This window comes from Erpetoichthys calabaricus, chromosome 11 (genome assembly GCF_900747795.2).
Source record: "Erpetoichthys calabaricus chromosome 11, fErpCal1.3, whole genome shotgun sequence".
Taxonomy (NCBI): domain Eukaryota; kingdom Metazoa; phylum Chordata; class Cladistia; order Polypteriformes; family Polypteridae; genus Erpetoichthys; species Erpetoichthys calabaricus.
Genome location: NC_041404.2, coordinates 64,981,478 through 65,005,770, shown reverse-complemented (window position 1 = coordinate 65,005,770; position 24,293 = coordinate 64,981,478). Strand labels below are relative to the sequence as shown.

Below are 24,293 nucleotides of genomic sequence, written 5' to 3'. Positions count from 1 at the left end.
AACATCTTATCTGACCTTGTATATTCTTTTCTTCTTTTTGGTACATTACATCTACTTGATGTCTTACTGATATTTCAGCACATTTTGGTTTAATGCTTGTCTTGGGGGGGGGGGGAGTTAGGGGGTTATATTTTTGGTGTGCCTTCCTTCTCTCTTAGCATTGCTTGGGGAGGAGATAGTGAACACATGTAGTTTGTCTTTTTCTATTATCCATTACTGGTTGAAAGGTTTCAAAATTTAAAAAAATGTAACACCCAAATATTGGTACCTACTGAAACCTCAAATATTTAAAAATTACATTTTGTAAGCAGGTACATTTCAATAATTAATTCTAAAGAAAAGACATATGACATGGCCAGCAAACAACTTTTTGAATATTTACAACATTAACAATATATACAGATGGATATTTACCAAAATAAATGCAATACTACTACTGCATTTGAATTTTTTAACTTTAAAAACCTAAAAACTTGATTTTGGATTGAACTCAAAATTCACAAAAATCTCCCTTTCCAAGTGCTAAATGCCTATTAAATGAGCTGCTAAAATAGTCCCACATTCCCCTTTTCTAATTATTGCCAAACTATACTGCCTCAAATGATTCTGCACTAATGGGGTGTGTATTGATATGGGGGATGAGACAGAGTATAGGTGTCAGGTGGAGACCTTTGTTTCTTGGAGCAAAAGAACTGTCTGCAGCTTTACTTCAGCAAAGCCACAGAACTTTGACCACATCAAACAGCCTCATCATCCAGTTAAGCTGTGGATAGCTACTAAAATTCTGACTTTGGTATAACTAACTGTTTTCGGATCCAAGTACCAGTACCAGAATGGAACTGAAACAAACAAGTAACTGATAACTCCTCATTACTCCATGTTATTATCAACTAAATGGGCCGCACCCTAGCTAGCCTACCCAGTGCACAGCACAAATGTGTGTTACACTTGTTGTGGCAAACTGAAGTTTCCTTTTGAACTCTCCAATGTGTCAAAATTGGTTCACCAGGGTCTGCAGTGTGTTGAAGAGAAGAAGGAGCAAAGGTATGGTTGTTTGTCGATAGCAGAGTGTAAAGTATGTCGGAGTTTAAATGAAAACAATCTCCGCTCATGCTGGAGTTTTCAAAAAAAGATCTTGGTCCATACTGAAATGCCCGAAAATGCATATGACATAGACCTTCACCTACAACTCAGTGAATGGACTGAGTAGCGAAAAATCCAGAGCCCCATGAAATTTAGATTCCTGCGTGCGGTATGCGTTTTCAAACAATGAGCACACGCAGATCTCTGACTCCTTACAATCTTCACATGGTTCTAAAGTTTTCACCATGTGACGGCAATGCCGCTGGCCAAAGAATTTAACTCAAAACTGTACCAACAGTAAGTAATTTGCCTTTAACGCATGTATACAGCATTCGAACTTTACATAATGCAATTTAGATACATTCAGGTAAAGAAGCACAACAAGCACCATGGAAAACCACTCTCCTATGCTTGTGTTGGAAAATGCTTTTCTTCTTTGTCAATCTAGCGCTACAGTCTCTTCACCTCAAACACTTGCTGGTCAGTTCTTCCTCTTTTCTTACACACCTCTTTCCTATCAGTCTTCATAGACTGGATGTTTACTAGGGTATGAAACGGAAGTTGAGAAAAATGTATTATATTTCTCATGCCACAGAAACAAAAGCTCTCCATGATGCATCAATGGCATTGTTTCACATACTGCTACAAAAAAAAAATATAATAATTAGCAGCAGGCATATCACTCTGCACAGAATTCACAATTGACTGAACTTTTGTTATTTTACTATACAATCATGTGGTGACCAATCAAAAACATCTGCGACCTATAGTTTAAGAAACAGTGCTCTAACATATCAAAAATGGCAAGGGAAGGTTTGTCCCCTGCAGAGTCTATGGCATGTCAGAGAATGGAAGACCAAAATGCTGAGCTCAAGTTCTTTCAATGCTGGCACCATATTGCTTTAAAAGTAAGGTTCTTTGACATTTTTTCAGTATCGGAATCGTGAAACCCTGATGCCCATTCAAAGACTGGATGCAGAGGGGGTGTACTGCAACAAGTACTTAAGGTCCACATCAGTCACAGGCTATTCTGGTCTTGTAAAACAGAAAAACTACATAAGAAAGGGGAGAGCAGAATCTTACTTTCTTTAGGAGACTACCCTTCTAAAATGTGGGCAGTGATATCCTTTACAAGTTACGTAAATCTGTGATGGCCAGTGCAAACTTCTACACTGTTATGTGCTGGATCAGTAACATCACTTCAAGACAGGCCCACAGAATTAACAGATTAAAAAGGCCAGCATAATTATGCAACATGCTCTTGACTCACTGGAGATAGTAGCGAAGGAGAGAATGAAAACAAAACTGAGTGCCAACAGATAATTAAGTAGAAGTGTGTCAAGAAGCACTACTGGGGCTCCTTGACACCAATAGCAATATGCCTTTATAATGCCTTGACTATTCATTTTATCTTTGACTAAGTTGGAGTTTTCCTTTCTTTTTAGTAATTCTGGTGTGCATTTGAGGGGAGATGTTGTCGTGTTATATTATTTATTTATTGAACGTTTGTAAAAAGCTTAGATTTTACCCCTTGAGAGAAATTAAGTGCCATCTATCTATTAATGAAATTTCAGATTTATAATCAATTATAATTAATAGATATAAAACTTTCCTAATAGCAGGTGACTTAATCTTTCATGTAGATGATCACTGTGATTGTAATGATGCAGAATGCAAAGATCTTTTAAAAAGATTTTCACATAGTCGACAAAAAGGGGACAACACATTAGACCTGGTCATCTTGTGTGGGCTTAAAACTGATGTGACTCAAATAGTGGATCTTGATAAATCTAATAATTACAGTATTTAATGCAACAAAGCCATTTACTAGGACTAAAGAAAAGCACAATTTTAGAGCCATTTTTTGATGCCACAGCTGCCTCTTTCTTTTCTAATATTATAAGTAACCAGTCTTACTCTAGTACCTATGCTAATACAGCCAGCAACGTAAACACTAAGGTTGAAAATTTTAATGCAAAACTGAAGGCAGTGGACGACATTGGAAACCCTAAAAAATGTGTTCAACCACAGCTCTAATACTCTGAATAATGGAGGAAGTTTGGAAACTTAAGAGAGAATGCTATAAGGCAAATGTAAAGGGGGAAAAACTAAATTAACAATGCACTATGAAATGCAAAAGGTTATATTAACAAATATAATGTCTCCGTTTGATCCGAGACATGGTTCTACTTTACACAGTTATAAACATTAGTGCAAGAAATCCAAGAATCTTATTTACAACCTTTACCCATCATTTTGCACCCAGATTAGTCTGTGGAAGAGATGCTCAAACCATCAGTGGCTAAATGTGAAGCTTTCACAAAATATTTTTCTGTATATAATATAAAATGTAGTAAACCACAGACCTCAAGCACAAACCTATATAAACCTCAATGCAGTGAACACAGTCAATTAAACTTCTTTACTCAAATTTGCTTAACTGATCGTCAAAGAATAATTACTCAGGCTTTTTTAAAATTTTTTTATTTTTTTTTTTTAAAGACAGCTCTCTGGTTCACTAATTGACAATGTGTTTGATATAGTTATTTTTTTTAATTGGACATGGGCATTTTTCCCTAGTCTATAAAAACTGCTGTAGTTAAGCAAATATTTAAAACAATCCTGACACTTCTGTCATGACCTTCGGAAGATCTCTGTATTAACAATGTTTGTAACCTTTGAATGATTGCACCTTACACATAATCCTCCAGTAACACATTTATTTTGCTATGTGCAAGTTAGAAAATGTTAAAAGAAAATAATACATTTTTCTGATCTTTCATCCTTATTTACTGTTGCAAAAATACTACCTAGTAATAATAAAGCGATAGACAACATCTATAGACTATTAGTTAATGTTCAAGAGTGTGCCTATTCAAAACATTAGGATGAGACACAAATAATCTCGGATAATGAAGGGGGCTCATCTATAGACAAAACACGCACATCAGTTTCTTCAAAGCAATGTATAATTAAGCTGAGAATTACACATCTCACACACACACACACACACACACACACACACACACACACACACACCCCAATCCTCACTGACATTATTCTACATTTATCTAGAATAAGACCTGAATTGTGAATGATTTGGGAATACTGGGAAAATATCTGCTTTTTTTGCCAGACAGTAAGGGAATTACAATTATTCTAAGTCATCGTACAATTTCATTCAGATTAATGCCTGATGGGACAACATTATGTAATAAAAATTCTATTGTGGTATCTTACACTACATTGCTTGTTCATCATCCCTTATATTTAAATTAAAAATTCTAAATCGCTCTCCATATAATGAGGAATGGACTAAAGTTTTTTTCAGAATCAGGGACAAATTTGTCAATACTGCTTCTAAAATAATGTACCTAGGCCTCTGTTCAGATTTTTAATGTCTGATTATCTTCAAGTAATTGCTTAAGGTTGGTTTTTCCGATTATACAATATTGCAAAATATGCTGGAGAAGGGGGTTGACACTGATACAAAACATAAACATACATGAATATAGTATTGATTGTATCCTTGATTGATATGTGTCTTGTTTATTGTAATGTAATTTAAAAAAAAATCAAAATAAAAAGGTATGCACCAATACAGGATGCAAACAACTGTGCTTGATTTCTAAACATTTGTGTTGTACTATAGCTACAAATAATATCTTGTTTCAAATACAGTATTAGTTATTAAAAAGAAGCAGTTCCACTTAATGTAAATTGGTTTTGTATTTGATCCCTGGCTGGCTGGCAGGCTACTTATTTAAAAGAAAAACGTTTTTAGGAACAATCCTAAATATTTTTGTTGCAAAACAACAAAACATGCCCGATATCGGCTCAGGCAGCATTCTTTTAGCAATATAAATTTGATATTAATCATTGCTTAGTGTGACTAATACACTTAATTAATAACTACACCATGGAAATTTTTCACAGATTAAAATACTGCAATGTCCAACAATATTATGGTACTTGTTAAATATATTTGTTTATTATGTAGATTACACAATAAAGAGTCATTCTGCGAATTACAAAATTCTATCTTGGCAATGTGGTATGTTTAATTAAAGCAAAGATAGTGAGATATATATATATATATATATATATATATATATATATATATATATACATATCTATCCCAGATGACTGTCTTGCCTAGGGATAAGTCACAATCCTTTTTTGCTTTGTAAAGCTTTCATTTTACAACACTTTTCACATCCTACATACAAGACTGTTGTGAAAGACATAGGCAGTTATGTTACAACAATATTTATAAATTTGACAGAAAGATTTGGTTAAATAAAAAATTGAAATGCCCATTTCCTTACTTCAGATTCTCAAAGTCTTGTACTTTGACTTTCAAATCATCATTCATTTTCTCACGGAGATCCTCATTTTCTCTTCGCAGCTGTTCACAAAGGGTCTGAAAGTATAAAATAATTACTATAAAAAAAGTGTTGTACTGCTAAATAAAAAAAAATATACACATTATTATTATATATATATATATATATATATATATATATACACACACACACACACATAGATAGATAGATACCTACCTACCTACCTACAATTCATTCCAAAACTCTGGTCGCAACCCAAAGCAATTCCCCACTCCCCATAGGTTTGCATGTAAATACAATTAATCCGTTCCGGACCGTACCAGCTGAATGTTGTACGTGTTCAGAGACGTTTGTGACCCAAGGTTCCACTATATATATATATATATATATATAGATACACACACACACACACACACACACACACACACACACACACACACACACATTTTTTTATGTTGCAGCCTTATTCCAAAATGGATTAAATTCATTTTTTTTCCTCAGAATTCTACACACAACACCCCATAATGACAACGTGAAAAACGTTTACTTGAGGTTTTTGCAAATTTATTAAAAATAAAAAAAACTGAGAAATCATATGTACATAAGTATTCACAGCCTTTGCTCAATACTTTGTTGATGCACCTTTGCCAGCAATTACAGCCTCAAGTCTTTTTGAATATGATGCCACAAGCTTGGCACACCTATCCTTGGCCAGTTTCGCCCATTCCTCTTTGCGGCACCTCTCAAGCTCCATCAGGTTGGATGGGAAGCGTCGGTGCACAGCCATTTTAAGATCTCTCCAGAGATGTTCAATCGGATTCAAGTCTGGGCTCTGGCTGGGCCTTTCAAGGACATTCACAGAGTTGTCCTGAAGCCACTCCTTCGATATCTTGACTGTGTGCTTAGGGTCGTTGTCCTGCTGAAAGATGAACTGTCACCCGAGTCTGAGGTCAAGAGCGCTCTGGAGCAGGTTTTCATCCAGGATGTCTCTGTACATTGCTGCAGTCATCTTTCCCTTTATCCTGACTAGTCTGCCAGTCCCTGCCGCTAAAAAACATCCCCACAGCATGATGCTGCCACCACCATGCTTCAGTGTAGGGATGGTATTGGCCTGGTGATGAGCGGTGCCTGGTTTGCTCCAAACGTGACGCCTGGCATTCACACCAAAGAGTTCAATCTTTGTCTCCTCAGACCAGAGAATTTTCTTTCTCATGGTCTGAGAGTCCTTCAGGTGCCTTTTGGCAAACTCCAGGCGGGCTGCCATGTGCCTTTTACTAAGGAGTGGCTTCCGTCTGGCCACTCTACCATACAGGCCTGATTGGTGGATTGCTGCAGAGATGGTTGTCCGTCTGGAAGGTTCTCCTCTCTCCACAGAGGACCTCTGGAGCTCTGACAGAGTGACCATCGGGTTCTTGGTCACCTCCCAGACTAAGGCTCTTCTCCCCCGATCACTCAGTTTAGATGGCCGGCCAGCTCTAGGAAGAGTCCTGGTGGTTTCGAACTTTTTCCACTTACGGATGATGGAGGCCACTGTGCTCTTTGGGACCTTCAAAGCAGCAGAATTTTTTCTGTAACCTTCCCCAGATTTATGCCTCAAGGCAATCCTGTCTCAGAGGTCTACAGACAATTCCTTTGACTTCATGCTTAGTTTGTGCTCTGACATTAACTGTCAACTGTGGGACCTTATATAGACAGGTGTGTGCCTTTCCAAATCATGTCCAATCAACTGAATTTAACACAGGTGGACTCCAATTAAGCTGCAGAAACATTTCAAGGATGATCAGGGGAAACAGGATGCACCTGAGCTCAATCTTGAGCTTCATGGCAAAGGCTGTGAATACTTATGTACATGTGCTTTCTCATTTTTTTTATTTTTAATAAATTTGCAAAAATCTCAAGTAAACTTTTTTCACGTTGTCATTATGGGGTGTTGTGTGTAGAATTCTGAGGAAAAAAATTAATTTAATCCATTTTGGAATAAGGCTGTAACATAACAAAATGTGGAAAAAGTGATGCGCTGTGAATACTTTCCGGATGCACTGTATATATACAAGGGGGCTCCGCCCCCTGCTCGCTTCGCTCGCCTACCCCCGGCGTTGGGTATCCTGAAATACATTAGTCGAGCTCGTTTGTTTTGGAGCCGTGCCCGGTTTTCCCGCGGCATTTCAGACGCGCGTTGTAGGCACCTGCGTTCATTGATTTTATCCAAGCGGGCTCGTGTTTGTATATCCGTCAGTCGAGGTCGTTCGTTTTGAACCCGTGCCTGCTTTGCTTCTGCAGTGTCAGACGTGCGTTGTAGGTGCCTGCGTTCATTGATCTTATCCAGGCGGCCTCATGTTTGTATCGTTGAGCTGTATTGTGTTTGAATTTGGTGTAAAGCGTTCAGCGGTTTGTACAATCCCAAGCAGCATATTATTCTTAACTTCACTCCGCAGTAGTGCCACTCACAATATGGCGGTGACGCCTGCGCCTTCACTCCGCAGTAGTGCCACTCACATTATGGCGGTGACGCCTGCGCTTTGTGGACCCGTGGGGCCTCCGTAGCCTCTCACAGTTGGCTCTGGGGTGCAGCGCAGAATCCTCTTTTGTGTGTGGCTGTGTCGTTAGGCATTAGCTATGGGCGCGTTGTTGCTTCATTTCTCATTCACGTTAGTTGAGCTCTTTTGTTCTTGGGCCGTGACTCCTTCGTTCGCGGTGGATACGACTTCGCTTGCGGGTTTATGAGACGCGCGCCTGCGCAGTACGTCTTATGGTCCCATCGCCGTGTCCCTGCGTCCATATCCGGTTTATTCTCGGTTAGTAATATGGATATACACACATACACACACACACACACATATATATACATATACATACACACACACATAAATATATTATGAAACATATTTTCTGACATAAAGGGATATGTATATGCCAGTGGGGGAACACAATGGCTGCATGCGTATAGTTAAGCCATCTAGTTATATCATAAGCCAAGAAAAGACAGAACACCATGGTGGTCATTGCTGTTGACAGAGGGAAAGAGAGGGAGAGAGGAGACACAGCCTGGGTAAACATCTGTAATGTTTCTCCAGGACAGTACAGGGCAAACAACCCAGAAAACGTCCGAGTGTCAACATAAAAATAAAGTAAGGCCACAGCGAGCTGGCAAGACACTGGAACACTAACATGACTGATAGGGGTAAGCTTGTAGGTAAGGAGACATGGGACAACATTCCTTTTTAAATATCAAGGCCAACAGGTCTGCTGTGGAAACTTTCAGGCCATTCAGGCACAAGGTACAAGACTGGGACTTTTTAAGGCTAGCCTCATACAGGCCGAATGAAAGAACTCGTCTATTATAGACAACTGAATGATAATGTGTTCATTGGCACTAGGGGCCACTACAGGTAGTTCTAATCTTTTGTAGCAAAGGTAAGGCCACTGCTAAACATAAAAGTGATTCCAAGGCATTGCCAAATTTGACCCATAGACTCATGCTTCAAACCATATAGTTAAATTTATTCTTCTTTCAATAAGTGACATCAGTTTTGAAAAAATGTGTTCACTCAAGAATACATGTCTATTTGTATTGTCAAAATTCACAACATATTTAATGATTTTTTCCATCACTGCTCAATATTCATCATGTTCACTATAATTTTGAGAGGCATTACCATTCTTTTCTTTTACGTAGAGCTGGATTCAGCAGGCATTGTGCGTGGTAACCTGCTGTGTCACTGCTTTCTGATAGTCAAAACTCTTTTCTTGATCCTTTAGCATTATAATAATCACTCCTTCAAATTAATTTGCATGTTTACCTGAAGAATTGTAGTTTTTTGCTCATTTTTCTGCACCTTGGAAGATAATCGGTTAAGCTCAAGTGCCATTCGTCCTAGATGCATGAAGAGTTGGTTTTTGTTGGCTTCTTCAGCAAATGTATTAAGGGATCCTTCTAGTTCCTGAAGCTGAAAGGAAAGACTTTGACTCTCTGCAGATGTCTGTAATACCATATTCTAGGTATTTTGGAACAAAAAGAAAAAAGGTTTTGAATTAAAACAATGAAACACTTAAATATGCCCAAAATTAGCTATCTTTAAATCTTTGATTTTGTTTGATGAGCTATAAAGTACTTTACAAATATTCATAGTACTCTTTCATTCTGAAATGGAGATCTACAAAAAAAAAAATATATATTTGTTTTGGTCAGCCAGGTTAAATTTTAAGTGAAACTATATTAATCAAGCAACCGCTACAGTATGAAATTTGTGTTGCAAAAAAGTATGCATAATGTTACTTTCAAAGTAAAAAATGAAATTGGTATAGATAATATATAACCTAGATAAAACAATTATTTTTATTGCAAGGACAGATTTGATAGTATCAGAAAAGAATATGACACAAACCTGATACAAATATTTAGATGACTGTAATCACATAAATATGTGAATCAATGATTTCTTTAATTTTTTACTATTCTAACAAACATTGATTTAAAAATAAACGTATCAGTATAACAAAATTAGTTTGATTTTCAATGAAGGATGCAAAAGAACTTGTACATATTCTTTATTTATTTAGAAGACACTGATGTCAATCTCAGTAGTACAATTTGTAAATCTCTTATTTATATATGTTAATGTTAAATCCATTTAATCAAAGTCAAGGTTGCAAGAGGTAAAAATCTACACTTGCAGCATGGACCTAAAGAAGGAAAGGCAACCTACTCAGAGAGCCTATTCAAGGATACAGTCACACCCAGACAAGGCCAGTTCAGAATTACTGTTGACCCTAATATGCACATCTTAGTAATGGCGAGATAAAACCCTTGCTTGCACCAGTAACAATAACAATATTTTATATTGCTTATAAATTACTTATATTCCTTTTGCACATACTATGCAGTCAAATTAATTTCAGTACTAGAAAATGTTCATCTGCGGTGGGTTGGCACCCTGCCCAGGATTGGTTCCTGCTTGTGCCCTGTGTTGGCTGGGATTGGCTCCAGCAGACCCCCGTGACCCTGTGTTTGGATTCAGCGGGTTGGAAAATGGATGGATGGATGGATGGAAAATGTTCATGCATATTTAAAGAATTCAAGGTCACTCAGTCAGTCATTGTCCAACCCGCTATATCCTAACACATGGTCACGGGGATGTATGAAAATGACTTGACAAATTATGTATTATACATCGGAAGCTAATGTGCAGCATTGTAAATTCAACTTATTTCCTTGGCATAAAATTAGCTGCACATAAAAGCATTATCAATATATAATACTAAAAAGTATTGTGATATAATATTTTATTGGCAAAATAGCATGTATAAAGTAAGCAGTTTATGTAAGCATTTGGACTTTATGATCTGTAAGGATTCAGTGTATGAATCAACACAGATTTATTTACTGCATTACCAAAAATTTTCCAAAGTGACCACAAAACAGCATCACTAACTGTACAAGCTTACTCATCAAAATATAATTAAAATTACGATTATGAAAAACAGTTGGTCTGAATCAAACATCTGACAAAGAAACATAATACTTATGTTATTCAGCTTCTAAGAGGTTTAATAAAAATATATACAGTGACAGAATATTTTTGTGCACTTTTGCATTTCAAATATTAAGCAGTAACAGAAGTGAAAAATAAAGCTCCGTGAAAAACATTTGTCTTCTTGCATACTTTAGGATTCTTTACAGATTTTTGTTGATTGAATTTTGTTAGGATGCTTGTGAAAGTGGGGCTGACTAAATAAACATCACAGGTAAGTTAAGATTAACCCAATTAGGTGCCCCTTGGATATGACAACTCTGAGCTCCCTACAGCCAATAAAGCAACACAAAAGTGGGGCAGAAATTAGGCACTGATATTTTTTTTGTTTAACATGAGCCACTTCACCATCTTGATTACCGAGTATATACAGTTCTTATACAAAGCATTAACCCCCCTTTCACATCTTTCATCACTTTTTTTATCAGCTAGACAACATACCTACACATAAAGCCAAACCTGCACATGAAAATTTTTAAAAACTACAGAGTTGAATAGTTATGCAACATTATTTTGCATTTTATATCTGTAACTAATTTAGATCACTGTTCAGAGATCTGTTTTCACTTTGACATATCACTTCTATCTACGTACAAGCTGGTAGAACAAAACTATTAAAGTGACAAGGTGCTACACACGCTTTTACAAAACAGTGAAGTAACTTCAGATATCCCCTATAAATTTTCCTCAAGTTCACCCCTATTTAGGATCCAAGTTAAACTACAACGGTTACCTTTTTCTTTTTTTTTTTCTTTTTTTTAAATGAAAGTGCTATTATTTATTTTTTTCCAAAACATACAGAAATACTACAAAATTTAAAAGATGGCATGATTTTTTATGTCATATGCATGAAATCCAGCCTTGCTCAAAACACAGCTTCCAATTACATTGTAAGATCTCAGAATAATTTATTTGCTGTGTTGTAGTCTGGAAACAAGTTTGCAGTTAGTATACCACTTTAAAAACTACCCAACTACAGCAAGATTTTTTTTAGATAATTAGGGAAAATGATGAATGGTTCTATGAGTGCCTGTAATGCAGTCAAACAGTCAAGAGTAAAATTATGCAGGTAGTTATAAAGAATCCTACAGTACTATCAACAGATCTTTAGACATTACTCGCTATGGTTAAAGTTAGTGCTACGGACTCTTCAAGCAAGAAAACACTGCATAGTAACAGAATTGATAGTAGATATATATGTAAAGGAGAAAAAAAAAAACAATGTTCACTTCTAAGAACATTCTTCGAAATTACACCAAAACTAACCTAACCTGGTTTTAAAGATTCAAGAGGTGAGTGCCTTTGACCAATGAAATGGTAAAAGGTTATAATTTTTGGCACACACATTCTGTTTTCAGTTTGGAGGGAGGGAATGTGAATTTGGCTTTTTTATACTAGAGCAATCATAACCATACAGAAAGACAATCTCAGACATGTAAGAAAGTCTACAGAAAAAACTGTTCAACTATAAACGAATTCAGCTATTCAGTTATAATTTAAAATTAAACTCGGCATAAAAATTAAAGCAAAAACTAAAAAGAACAATCTATTCAGTTTAACAGCAATTTTAGAGACACTCATGGCAACTGAATTTTTTTTTTTTTTAATACATGGACATCTGGACGCTGGCTGAACTTATTTACATGAACATACTGGACAAACATATTTTTATTTATATACTTATTGGGTGCTTTTTCACACTTATTTTTTACATATTAGGATTTAAATTTCAAATGTAGTTAAATCTACAAGGAACTATTATCTTGTAATTTCTTTTCATTTATGTAAATAAACAAATCACTGAAGTCATTTGATACCACATTTATTATGATAATCACTTGTAACTAAACAGTCACTGTAAAGTTTTTTTTTTATAAAATAATGCTATATTCCAAAGTTTACCTGCAGTTATCACTACTAAAAACTTTGCAACTTTGTTTTTTATTTTTCAGACAAAAAAAAATACTACAACACAGAAGGGGGTCAAATACTTACATTTTTAATTAAGTATATGCTGCATATTTGTATTCATTTCAGAGAAATGTTTTTAAAGGAGAAGAGCAAGTATTTTATGTTTCTCCTGTTGTAGGCAGTGTCAGGAGAAAGATTGTGTTCGGTGGTGGGTTTGTTTATATGAATTTACCTTGTTAATATGGAGACTGTTGGTAACTTGATGTTTTTGAGTATACCATATGCATGTGCGTATGCATGAGTGGTGAACCATGCTTGAGTTTTTCTCCAGATCAATTTCTGTTATTATTAAGTATAATTAAATCTACGTGCTGATGGTTAGCATTACTCAAGACAGCTTCCAATTTAGTATTTAATCTAGTATTTTTTAATTTAAACATTTAAAATTAATAAGATCATAGGGCAAAAAATATAAAATGGGCAGCAACACTTACAGATTTTGGTCCTTCATTAAGGTTAGCAACTTCAAATTCTGAAGATCCCCCCTAAAATAAACGAAACATTGAATATTTTTATTTTGATCAATACAGTAGTAAACATGAAACGAACACGCTGCAATTGAAACCTTACACTGGATGGGGTCGTGGTTTTAGTTGCTGGTGGATGATTTTCAGCTTCTGTCTTATGTACTTTTGAGATTATATCTTCATGCTTTACTTCATCTATCAAGAAATGAAAAGTATTAGAAAAACAAAAAAGTATATGACTTCATAATAAAAGTATAACTTTACTATAATGGCATTAAATACAGGCTAAAGTTACTAATGATATAGTATATATTATTAATGTAAGAGAGAAGGTTACCTAATAATTGTTAAATAACTCTCTTAATCACTAATTGTTTTCCATAAAGCTAACCATTAGCACAGCTGCTTAATCCAATTTACAGTGGTATGGGACTGTAGCATATTCTGGCAACTCTGAATTATTTCATCATACATGTCAATACCCACAGTCACTCATAACATCTTAATTTATCTGTTGCTAATTTATCTAACAAACATTTCTGGGATATGGAAGAAAACCAAAATGCCCAGAAAAAAAAACCCCACAGAGAAAAGGGAAGAGGCAAATACTAGACTGACAATGATTACCATTACCTTAATGAGAAACTAAAAAAAATAAAAAAACAAAATCTAATTAAATACTCCAGCTATTCTTACCACTACATATGTCAGCTATTACCAACTAGCAAATTAAATGAAGAATGAAAATAACCATAAGCAGATTTGAGATACCTTGAATTTTGCCAGGTAGTGGAATATGGGTTCCTGGAGATAATGACATGAAACTATTGGAAGACCTGAGAACTTCATTGTCTTTCACAAGTTCTTCCACTCTTTGACGGAGTTTTGAGGCCTCTGTCTGGGATTCTTCCAGGAGATCTCCTGAACACACAATTTAATTATTTATGTTTTCAAGAACATAATGTAAACAGTAATAACAAACAGTTATACAAATTTTGGAAATCTTGATACAACATGTGTGGATAGCTGTATCACTAAAAATAGCAAAAAAAAAAAATATTCTTAAGGGAAAAAAGTAACCACACAAAACATTTATCAAAAACAGCAACCTTGATCTGGAATTAGGGCTTGTATGCCTCAATAAATCTATGATTTAAGAAGCATGATTTTCCTGGTCACCACATATTTTGACCTCTAGTGTGCACTATAGCAGCGATCATAATTAGGAACTCTAAAGGTGAGGTCATAGTTTTATCTGGAAAAGTGTGGTTTGCTTTTGGCAAGTTAGAGAGGATCAGCAAGAGTTCAACCATATTAGTAGCTGATTTATGTGTGAGTGCAGAAAGTTAACCTTGAGCATGGGAAAGCTGCCATGTAAATTAAACGTATTATTAATCATGAGAATGACCAATATATGGATTCAGTAGTGGTAGTGTTGCTAGGTGATTGTTCTAAACTAAGTTGTAAGAGAAAGCCCTTAATTTACCAGTCAGTCTACATTCCCATTCTCTATGGCCACAAGCTTTGGTAAAATGCCTGTTTGAAAAAATGAAACTGCAAGTACAAAAGGGCAAAACAAGATTTCTGGAGATTCAGAAAGAATGTGAATGCTAGGCAAAAACTCAGATTAAAAGGGAGACATTATAGGACAATATGGGTGTTATTCAGATAGAAGGTTAAGAAAAAGGTTTTCATAACAGTTAACAGAACTTGCAGGGGGTAAAAAGTTAAAGGGAAGAGAAAATCTATCACTGTAGCATTTCTGAAAAGAGTTTAGCATGAAAGGGGAGAGAGAGAGAGAGAGAGAGAGAGAGAGAGAGTGAGAGAGAGAGAGTGAGAGAGAGAGAGAGAGAGAGAGAGAGCGCTTCTACATAAGACATGGACTATTAACAATGTAGTAAAATAAACATTACTTTATGAAGATGAATTATTTCATTTTATACCTAAAACTTTACACCTAAAAATCAAAATCCAAAAAAACATTTTTAACATTAAAGAATATCTATACTTTAATGAAAAATTCTCTCTTACCTGAAAAATTATAAAACAATGATTTAATTGATCATAATATAATTTATTAAATTAGTTCGGTTTTTAAACCTACTCATTGCAGTAAAACCTATTCTTTTGGTATTAGATGCAAGGCACAGAAGTTAGTTCAAGAAGTTAGTTGTTTAGGCCAGACAATAATTTCGTAAATCTATACTAATATAAGGCAAAGCCCTCACTGACTGACTGACTGACTCATCACTAATTCTCCAACTTCCCGTGTAGGTAGAAGGCTGAAATTTGGCAGGCTCATTCCTTACAGCTTACTTACAAAAGTTAGGCAGGTTTCATTTCGAAATTCTATGCGTAATGGTCATAACTGGAACCTGTTTTTTGTCCATATACTCTAATGGAGGAGGCGGAGTCACGTATCGCATCATCACGTATTACGCCTCCTACGTAATCACGTGAAGTGAAAACAAGGAAGAGATTTATAGCACGAGTCAAACGCGGGAACGAAGGTAAATGACATTAATTGTTGAGTGTCTTTTAATACTGTGTAATTGTTGAGTGTCTTTTAATACTTTGTAAGCATACATATTAACAGATGTGCAATTAAACGTGTGCATTTATGGGGTGATTTCTCAGGCTTAAAGCTCGAAGTGATCACTCGAGTGAAGGCAGCTTCACAAAAAAAACAGATCCTTAACAAACTGTTATTGGTATATTTTACCTCAATTTTAAAAGGTTTTCTTTTCTTCTTAATAAAAATTTAAAAGAACTTTGCCGGTGCGAACCGCGTGTATTTGATCGACTGACGCATACAGACATATTCATGAGTGCAGGTACTTCGGAAAGAAAGCACCGTGTAAACCTAAAGTTTAAATTAAGTTCATAGACCTACAAAAGGTTGCCATTGATTTCAGGCAAGATTGCTTTTCTCCTGTACAACTATACGTTGCATTCTCAAGAGTGTGCTTGCACAGCTTGGTCATATTACAACCGGAGTGATGAACTGACAACGTGATATACAAACAGAACAATCGTAAAAACAGGATTAAATAAAAAGGCTGCTTCCGTTGGCAAAGCAACGAAAAAGGAAGACCTTATATGACATTCGTTTATAAAACAGCGGAGAGGCTGTGTGAAGTCAGCTTCACAAAAAACAGATCCTTAAATTGTTATTGGTAGATTTTCACTCAATTTAAAAAGGTTTTCTTCTTAATAAAAATTTAAAAGCAGTACTTCACCGCTGCAAAGCACGGGGATGTACATATATATAGATAGATAGATAGAGATATATATGTATATATATAGACAGAGACAGAGATAGAGACAGAGATAGACAGATACATAGATGATATATATAGATATATGTGTATGTATGTAGATATGTATACGTGTGTATGTATGTAAATATGTATACATGTGTGTATGTATGTAGATATGTAAATATGTATATGTATATATATGTGTCTGTATGTGTGTGTGTGTATATATTATATATATATATATATATATATATATATATATACACACAGTGGTGTGAAAAACTATTTGCCCCCTTCCTGATTTCTTATTCTTTTGCATGTTTGTCACACAAAATGTTTCTGATCATCAAACACATTTAACCATTAGTCAAATATAACACAAGTAAACACAAAATGCAGTTTTTAAATGATGGTGTTTATTATTTAGGGAGAAAAAAAATCCAAACCTACATGGCCCTGTGTGAAAAAGTAATTGCCCCCTTGTTAAAAAATAACCTAACTGTGGTGTATCACACCTGAGTTCAATTTCCGAAGCCACCCCCAGGCCTGATTACTGCCACACCTGTTTCAATCAAGAAATCACTTAAATAAGAGCTGCCTGACACAGAGAAGTAGACCAAAAGCACCTCAAAAGCTAGACATCATGCCAAGATCCAAAGAAATTCAGGAACAAATGAGAACAGAAGTAATTGAGATCTATCAGTCTGGTAAAGGTTATAAAGCCATTTCTAAAGCTTTGGGACTCCAGCAAACCACAGTGAGAGCCATTATCCACAAATGGCAAAAACATGGAACAGTGGTGAACCTTCCCAGGAGTGGCCGGCCGACCAAAATTACCCCAAGAGCGCAGAGACGACTCATCCGAGAGGTCACAAAAGACCCCAGGACAACGTCTAAAGAACTGCAGGCCTCACTTGCCTCAATTAAGGTCAGTGTTCACGACTCCACCATAAGAAAGAGACTGGGCAAAAACGGCCTGCATGGCAGATTTCCAAGACGCAAACCACTGTTAAGCAAAAAGAACATTAGGGCTCGTCTCAATTTTGCTAAGAAACATCTCAATGATTGCCAAGACTTTTGGGAAAATACCTTGTGGACTGATGAGTCAAAAGTTGAACTTTTTGGAAGGCAAATGTCCCGTTACATCTGGCGTAAAAGGAACACAGCATTTCAGAAAAAGAACATCATACCAACAGTAAAATATGGTGGTGGTAGTGTGATGGTCTGGGGTTGTTTTGCTGCTTCAGGACCTGGAAGGCTTGCTGTGATAGATGGAACCATGAATTCTACTGTCTACCAAAAAATCCTGAAGGAGAATGTCCGGCCATCTGTTCGTCAACTCAAGCTGAAGCGATCTTGGGTGCTGCAACAGGACAATGACCCAAAACACACCAGCAAATCCACCTCTGAATGGCTGAAGAAAAACAAAATGAAGACTTTGGAGTGGCCTAGTCAAAGTCCTGACCTGAATCCAATTGAGATGCTATGGCATGACCTTAAAAAGGCGGTTCATGCTAGAAAACCCTCAAATAAAGCTGAATTACAACAATTTTGCAAAGATGAGTGGGACAAAATTCCTCCAGAGCGCTGTAATAGACTCATTGCAAGTTATCGCAAACGCTTGATTGCAGTTATTGCTGCTAAGGGTGGCCCAACCAGTTATTAGGTTCAGGGAGCAATTACTTTTTCACACAGGGCCATGTAGGTTTGGATTTTTTTTTTCTCCCTAAATAATAAAAACCACCATTTACAAACTGCATTTTGTGTTTACTTATGTTATATTTGACTAATGGTTAAATGTGTTTGATGATCAGAAACATTTTGTGTGACAAACATGCAAAAGAATAAGAAATCAGGAAGGGAGCAAATAGTTTTTCACACCACTGTATATATATACTAGCAAAATACCCGTGCTTCGCAGCGGAGAAGTAGTAGTGTTAAAGAGGTTATGAAAAAGAAAAGGAAACATTTTAAAAATAATGTAACATGATTGTCAATGTAAGTTGTCATTGTTATGAGTGTTGCTGTCATATATATATCTATAATAATAAAAGGCAAAGCCCTCACTGACTGACTGACTGACTCACTCATCACTAATTCTCCAACTTCCCGTGTAGGTGGAAGGCTGAAATTTGGCAGGCTCATTCCTTACAGCTTACTTACAAAAGTTAGGCAGGTTTCATTTCGAAATTCAAAGCGTAATGGTCATAACTGGAACATATTTTTTGTCCATACACTGTAATGGAGGAGGCGGAGTCACGTATCGCGTCATCACGCCTCCTACGTAATCACGTGAACTAAAAACAAGGAAGACATTTACAGCACGAGTCACACGCGGGAACGAAGGTAAATGACGTTAATTTTTGACTGTCTTTTAATACTGTGTAAGCATACATATTAACACATGTGCAATTAAACGTGTGCATTTACGGGGTGATTTCTCAGGCTTAAAAGCTCACCTTTTATCAAACGCGGGAAGAAAGGTAACTGACGTTGTTCACTGTCTTTTAATACTGTGTAACCATACATATTAACACATGTCCAATTAAACGTGTGCATTTACGGGGTGATTTCTCAGGCTTAAAAGCTCGCCTTTTACTAAAAAGGTAAATGCAAAACTATTTTCAATCAGTTTATTGAAACGCTCCCGTTAAGGATTGCAATAACATATTCGCGAGATAAAAGAACGAAGTAGGGGGAAATGGAGGAACAGCCGCAAACAGCGAAGAGCAAAAAATTAATTAAACAATTGAGAACGGAGCGAGTTAAGCATACAAGCATGTTCATAAGGGAAACAAAGCACGGTGTAAAACGTAAGTTTCAATTAAGTTTATAGAAACGCTCCCGCTGCGGATTGCAATAACATATTCGCGAGATAAAAGTTTAATGAGAAGACACGAGGTATAAACGAACCACACGCCGTGGCGCAACGTTAGGGGCAACAGTTTCAACCATTCTATGATCTGCTTCTCGCAACTGAAAGACGGCACATGGCGGATGTTAGCCGACTTGCTGACCGCAACGTAGGGGCTTCAACTATGGCGCTGACGCCACATCTCAGTGCCAACACTTTGCAGACTGTACTTAAAAGACACGCCCTCCTCACTGGACAGTTAAAAACACCAATCAAACTAACGATAATAATAATAATAATAATAATTCTTTGCATTTATATAGCGCTTTTCTCACTACTCAAAGCGCTCAGCAATTGCAGGTTAAGGGCCTTGCTTAAGGGCCCAACAGAGCAGAGTCTCTATTGGCATTTACGGGATTCGAACCGGCAACCTTCCGATTGCCAGTGCAGATCCTTAGCCTCAGAGCCACCACTCCATTACCCAATCCAAAGTAGGAAAGGAGGCATCTTCATAAAATGCATGTGGGATGATTTGCATGAGACGCTGCTTTAAAAAAAAATGATAAAAAAAATACGGGATAAATCCCGTCCAGTATTGATTCAAAACGGGACGCGCAATTTCATTCTCAAACGCGGCACGATTCCGTATTTTAAAGGACGGGTGGCAACCCTACAGTGCCAGGTAACCACCCATACAATCAGATTGTGATTCAGACTAGGGAATGCAATGAATGTAATTACCCCGATCTACATACAAGGCGAAAGTCTTGCAACATTCAAAGATGATGGTTTGGGATAAGTACACCATACAACATAAAAGAGCTTATGAAGCCTTGAACCGAAAAAAGCAAGATCTCAGGGATCGTAAAAAAAAAAAAATAGGAGGTAATGTCGTTTTACTCGCTGTAGATTTTAGTCAAACATTACCAGTTATTCCACGAGGGGAGACCAGCAGATGAACTCAACGCGTGTTTACAATCCATGCTTCTCCCACGCTCGGTTATATGTCGCGTGTTCTCGGGTAGGTGCACCAAAAAATGTATACATTTAAGCATGTAATGGGCAAACAAAAAATGAGGTATACCCGAAGGCACTGCAGTAGTACTTCATGTAACTTTACTTCTTAAATGTTAATGTTTTACTGTTTAATAATTTATACGCTTCTTATATGTTGTTCAAATTCTTTTATCAAAATACCACTGACAGCGCAATGCACGATAACATGGAGTGAATACACCATACGCATCCGCCCACGGCTGCCCTGCTGTGCGCAGATAGGAGTTGATTCTACAATAAAATAAAATAAAGATAAAAAGAGTAAAACAATCATCACCCATAAAGCGGATAGTAGACGTGACGTACTATATGTGTACCACATTTCAAGTGTATAGGTGAAACGGTTTTGCGAGGTACAGGTCATTTAAAATCCTGGACAGACACACAAATTGCCACGGTAGCAAATTACAGAAGAAGATTTTACTGTTTAATAATTTATATTTATATGAAAAGTGCTTCTTATATATTACTTCATATTCTCATATGATAATGATGTTAATGTTTATATTGATTTCTGTGTTATTAAAACTGCATGTATGTATATATATATATATATATATATATATATATATATATATATATACTAGCAAAATACCCGCGCTTCGCAGCGGAGAAGTACTGTGTTAAAGAGGTTATGAAAAAAAAAGGAAACATTTTAAAAATAACGTAACATGATTGTCAATGAAAGCCCGTTTCAGTCAGTAAGTCTTATGTGTGTGTTTATGTATGTGTGTATATATATGTAGATGTGTATATGTAGATATGTATATATATGTATATGTATATAAATGTTTATGTGTGTGTGTATATTTTATATATATATATATATATATATATATATATATATATATATATATATATATATATATATAAAAGACAGCAACAGTTATAACAATGACAACACAATTACATTGACAATCATGTTACGTTATTTTAAAATGTTTCCTTTTTTTTCATAACCTCTTTAACACACTACTTCTCCGCTGCGAAGCGTGGGTATTTTGCTAATATATATATATATATATATAAAATATATGTGTATATGTATATACAGTGGAACCTCTAGATACGAGTTTAATTCGTTCCAGCACTGAGCTTGTATAGCGAATTTCTCGTATCTAGAACAAACTTCCCCATTGAAAATAATGGAAATCCAGTTAATCCGTTCTGTACCCCCAAATATATTAACATAAAAATCAATTTTCCTAACAAATAACACTGATAAATTATATATACTGTAGTCTACCTTTAATAAATAACACTGGTAAATAATATAACTGATTATTAAAAGAATCAAAACAGGTGTCCAAAGTGCAGTAGAGCATTCAATAAATCTTTAAATAAATAATCCTTAAAACAGTTGTGAAGTGGAGGTTTAAAATACACAAGAATAACAATCCTTTAACACGAGGTTAAAACGTCAAAAGGATGCCGTCTTTAAAAAACAGATGACAATCACCGGTGCTTCTTCTCTGTTAGCGTCTCACCTGCGGGCTCTGCAACAGGCGAGACACTCTTAATGCAGCTGACCTTCTGTACACCGTCCTGCTTCAGCTGTTTGGCTCGCCTGTTCAGCTCACTGTTCAGCTGCACGCGAGCCTGCACTCACTCACACTCACTCTCTCTCTCTCCCCCCCCCCCCCCCCCCCCCCCCCCCCCCCCCCCCATTAACCGGCTCACGCTTCTCTAAATATATGCGGGGAGGACATGGCAGCTGCAGCCCATCAGCCACAGGAACAATCATGGATGTGGCCAGTTTCCCACCTGTGCACTTAAGTGAGAAACGCAGACACCGCAGATCGCGGCTCGCAACTGCTACCACGCCCCCTTGCTAAGCCACGAGCTATACCCACAGCCTGGCTCGTTACGCGAGCCAATGCTCGTATTTAGATCTGAATTTTTCGCTCATACTTTCCTCGTATTTTGAATTTCTCGTATACAGAGGTGATCGTATCTTGAGGTTCCACTGTATATATATAAATATATATATATATATATATATATATATATATATATATATATATATATATATGACAGCAACACTCATAACAATGACAACACAATTACATTGACAATCATGTTGCGTTATTTTTAAAATGTTTCCTTTACTTTTTCATAACCTCTTTAACACACTACTTCTCCGCTGCGAAGCGCGGGTATTTTGCTAGTACCATATAAATTTATAGTTACAAAGGATATTTTACTGGATGAAAACAGGTACAGTGGAACCTCGAGATACGATCACCTCTGTATACGAGAAATTCAAAATACGAGGAAAGTATGAGCGAAAAATTCAGATCTAAATACGAGCATTGGCTCGCGTAACGAGCCACGAGCCAGGCTGTGGGTATAGCTCGCGGCTTAGCAAGGGGGCGTGGTAGCAGTTGCGAGCCGCGATCTGCGGTGTCTGCGTTTCTCACTTAAGTGCACAGGTGGGAAACTGCCCACATCCATGATTGTTCCTGTGGCTGATGGGCTGCAGCTGCCATGTCCTCCCCGCATATATAGAGAAGCGCGAGCCGGTTAAGGGGGAGAAAAAGTAAAAGGAGAGAGAGAGAGAGAGAGAGAGAGAGAGAGAGAGAGAGAGAGAGAGAGAGAGAGAGAGAGAGAGAGAGAGTGAGTGAGTGAGTGAGTGAGTGAGTGAGTGAGTGTGTGCAGGCAGGCTCGCGTGTAGCTGAACAGTGAGCTGAACAGGCGAGCCAAACAGCTGAAGCAGTACGGTGTAGAGAAGGTCAGCTGCATTAAGAGTGTCTCGCCTGTTGCAGAGCCCGCAGGTGAGACGCTAACAGAGAAGAAGCACCGGTGATTGTCATCTGTTTTTTAAAGACGGCATCCTTTTGACGTTTTAACATCGTGTTAAAGGATTGTTATTCTTGTGTATTTTAAACCTCCACTTCACAACTGTTTTAAGGATTATTTATTTAAAGATTTATTGAATGCTCTACTGCACTTTGGACACCTGTTTTGATTCTTTTAATAATCAGTTATATTATTTACCAGTGTTATTTATTAAAGGTAGACTACAGTATATATAATTTATCAGTGTTATTTGTTAGGAAAATTGATTTTTATGTTAATATATTTGGGGTGCAGAACGGATTAACTGGATTTCCATTATTTTCAATGGGGGAAGTTTGTTCTAGATACGAGAAATTCGCTATACAAGCTCAGTGCTGGAACAAATTAAACTCGTATCTAGAGGTTCCACTGTATCACTGTTTACTAGACTTGCACATTAAAATTAAACATACAGGTAAAATTCCATTACAATGAACTGCCAGGGGCCTAAAAAATATTTCGTTGTAATGAATTTCTCTCAGCATTTCCTTGTGATAATAAACTTTCAGGGTGCGAATGATGCCCAAATGAAATGGCTGAAGCACTGCTGTGCAATTGGGTGGAGGGAATTCAACACGAACATTATCTAAATGCGGAAGCATGTTGTGGGCAGCACAGTTATCAAATCAGACGCTGAATCATCCTTTTCTTCTTCTTCATATTGTGAGGTTTCTAAACTCTTTTGGGATCCCCACCCAGAGGGAACGTCATGCTGAAGTGCGTCCTGAAGCATGATTGCCGCGTCTGTGGATGCTTGTTTGTCCGTTGCCAGAGCAGGGCAACAGCAGGCTTACAGCGGTGCAGTGAGGCACCACAGATGAGAATCCTAAAAGATTGGGGTTGCGCTATAAGTCCCTATCTTGCACCCCAAAACACAAGGCTGAATC

The 24,293-nt window shown here is 36.8% G+C and overlaps 1 protein-coding gene across 3 annotated transcripts in view; it reads right to left on the bottom strand.

The window, feature by feature from the left end:
* tnip1 (TNFAIP3 interacting protein 1) overlaps window positions 1–24,293 on the bottom strand; it is a 170,295-nt gene that overhangs the window by 110,713 nt on the left and 35,289 nt on the right. For all 3 annotated transcript variants that reach the window (XR_007936291.1, XM_028813226.2, XM_028813225.2), the window contains exons 3-7: window positions 14,170–14,319; window positions 13,502–13,593; window positions 13,366–13,416; window positions 9,230–9,424; window positions 5,412–5,506 (exon numbers count right to left, since the gene is read on the bottom strand). Coding sequence is in view for 2 of the 3 variants with exons in the window: in XM_028813226.2 (XP_028669059.1) it covers window positions 5,412–5,506; window positions 9,230–9,424; window positions 13,366–13,416; window positions 13,502–13,593; window positions 14,170–14,319 (583 nt within the window). In the remaining variant the exon portion in view is untranslated. The remainder of the gene's footprint in view (window positions 1–5,411; window positions 5,507–9,229; window positions 9,425–13,365; window positions 13,417–13,501; window positions 13,594–14,169; window positions 14,320–24,293) is intronic.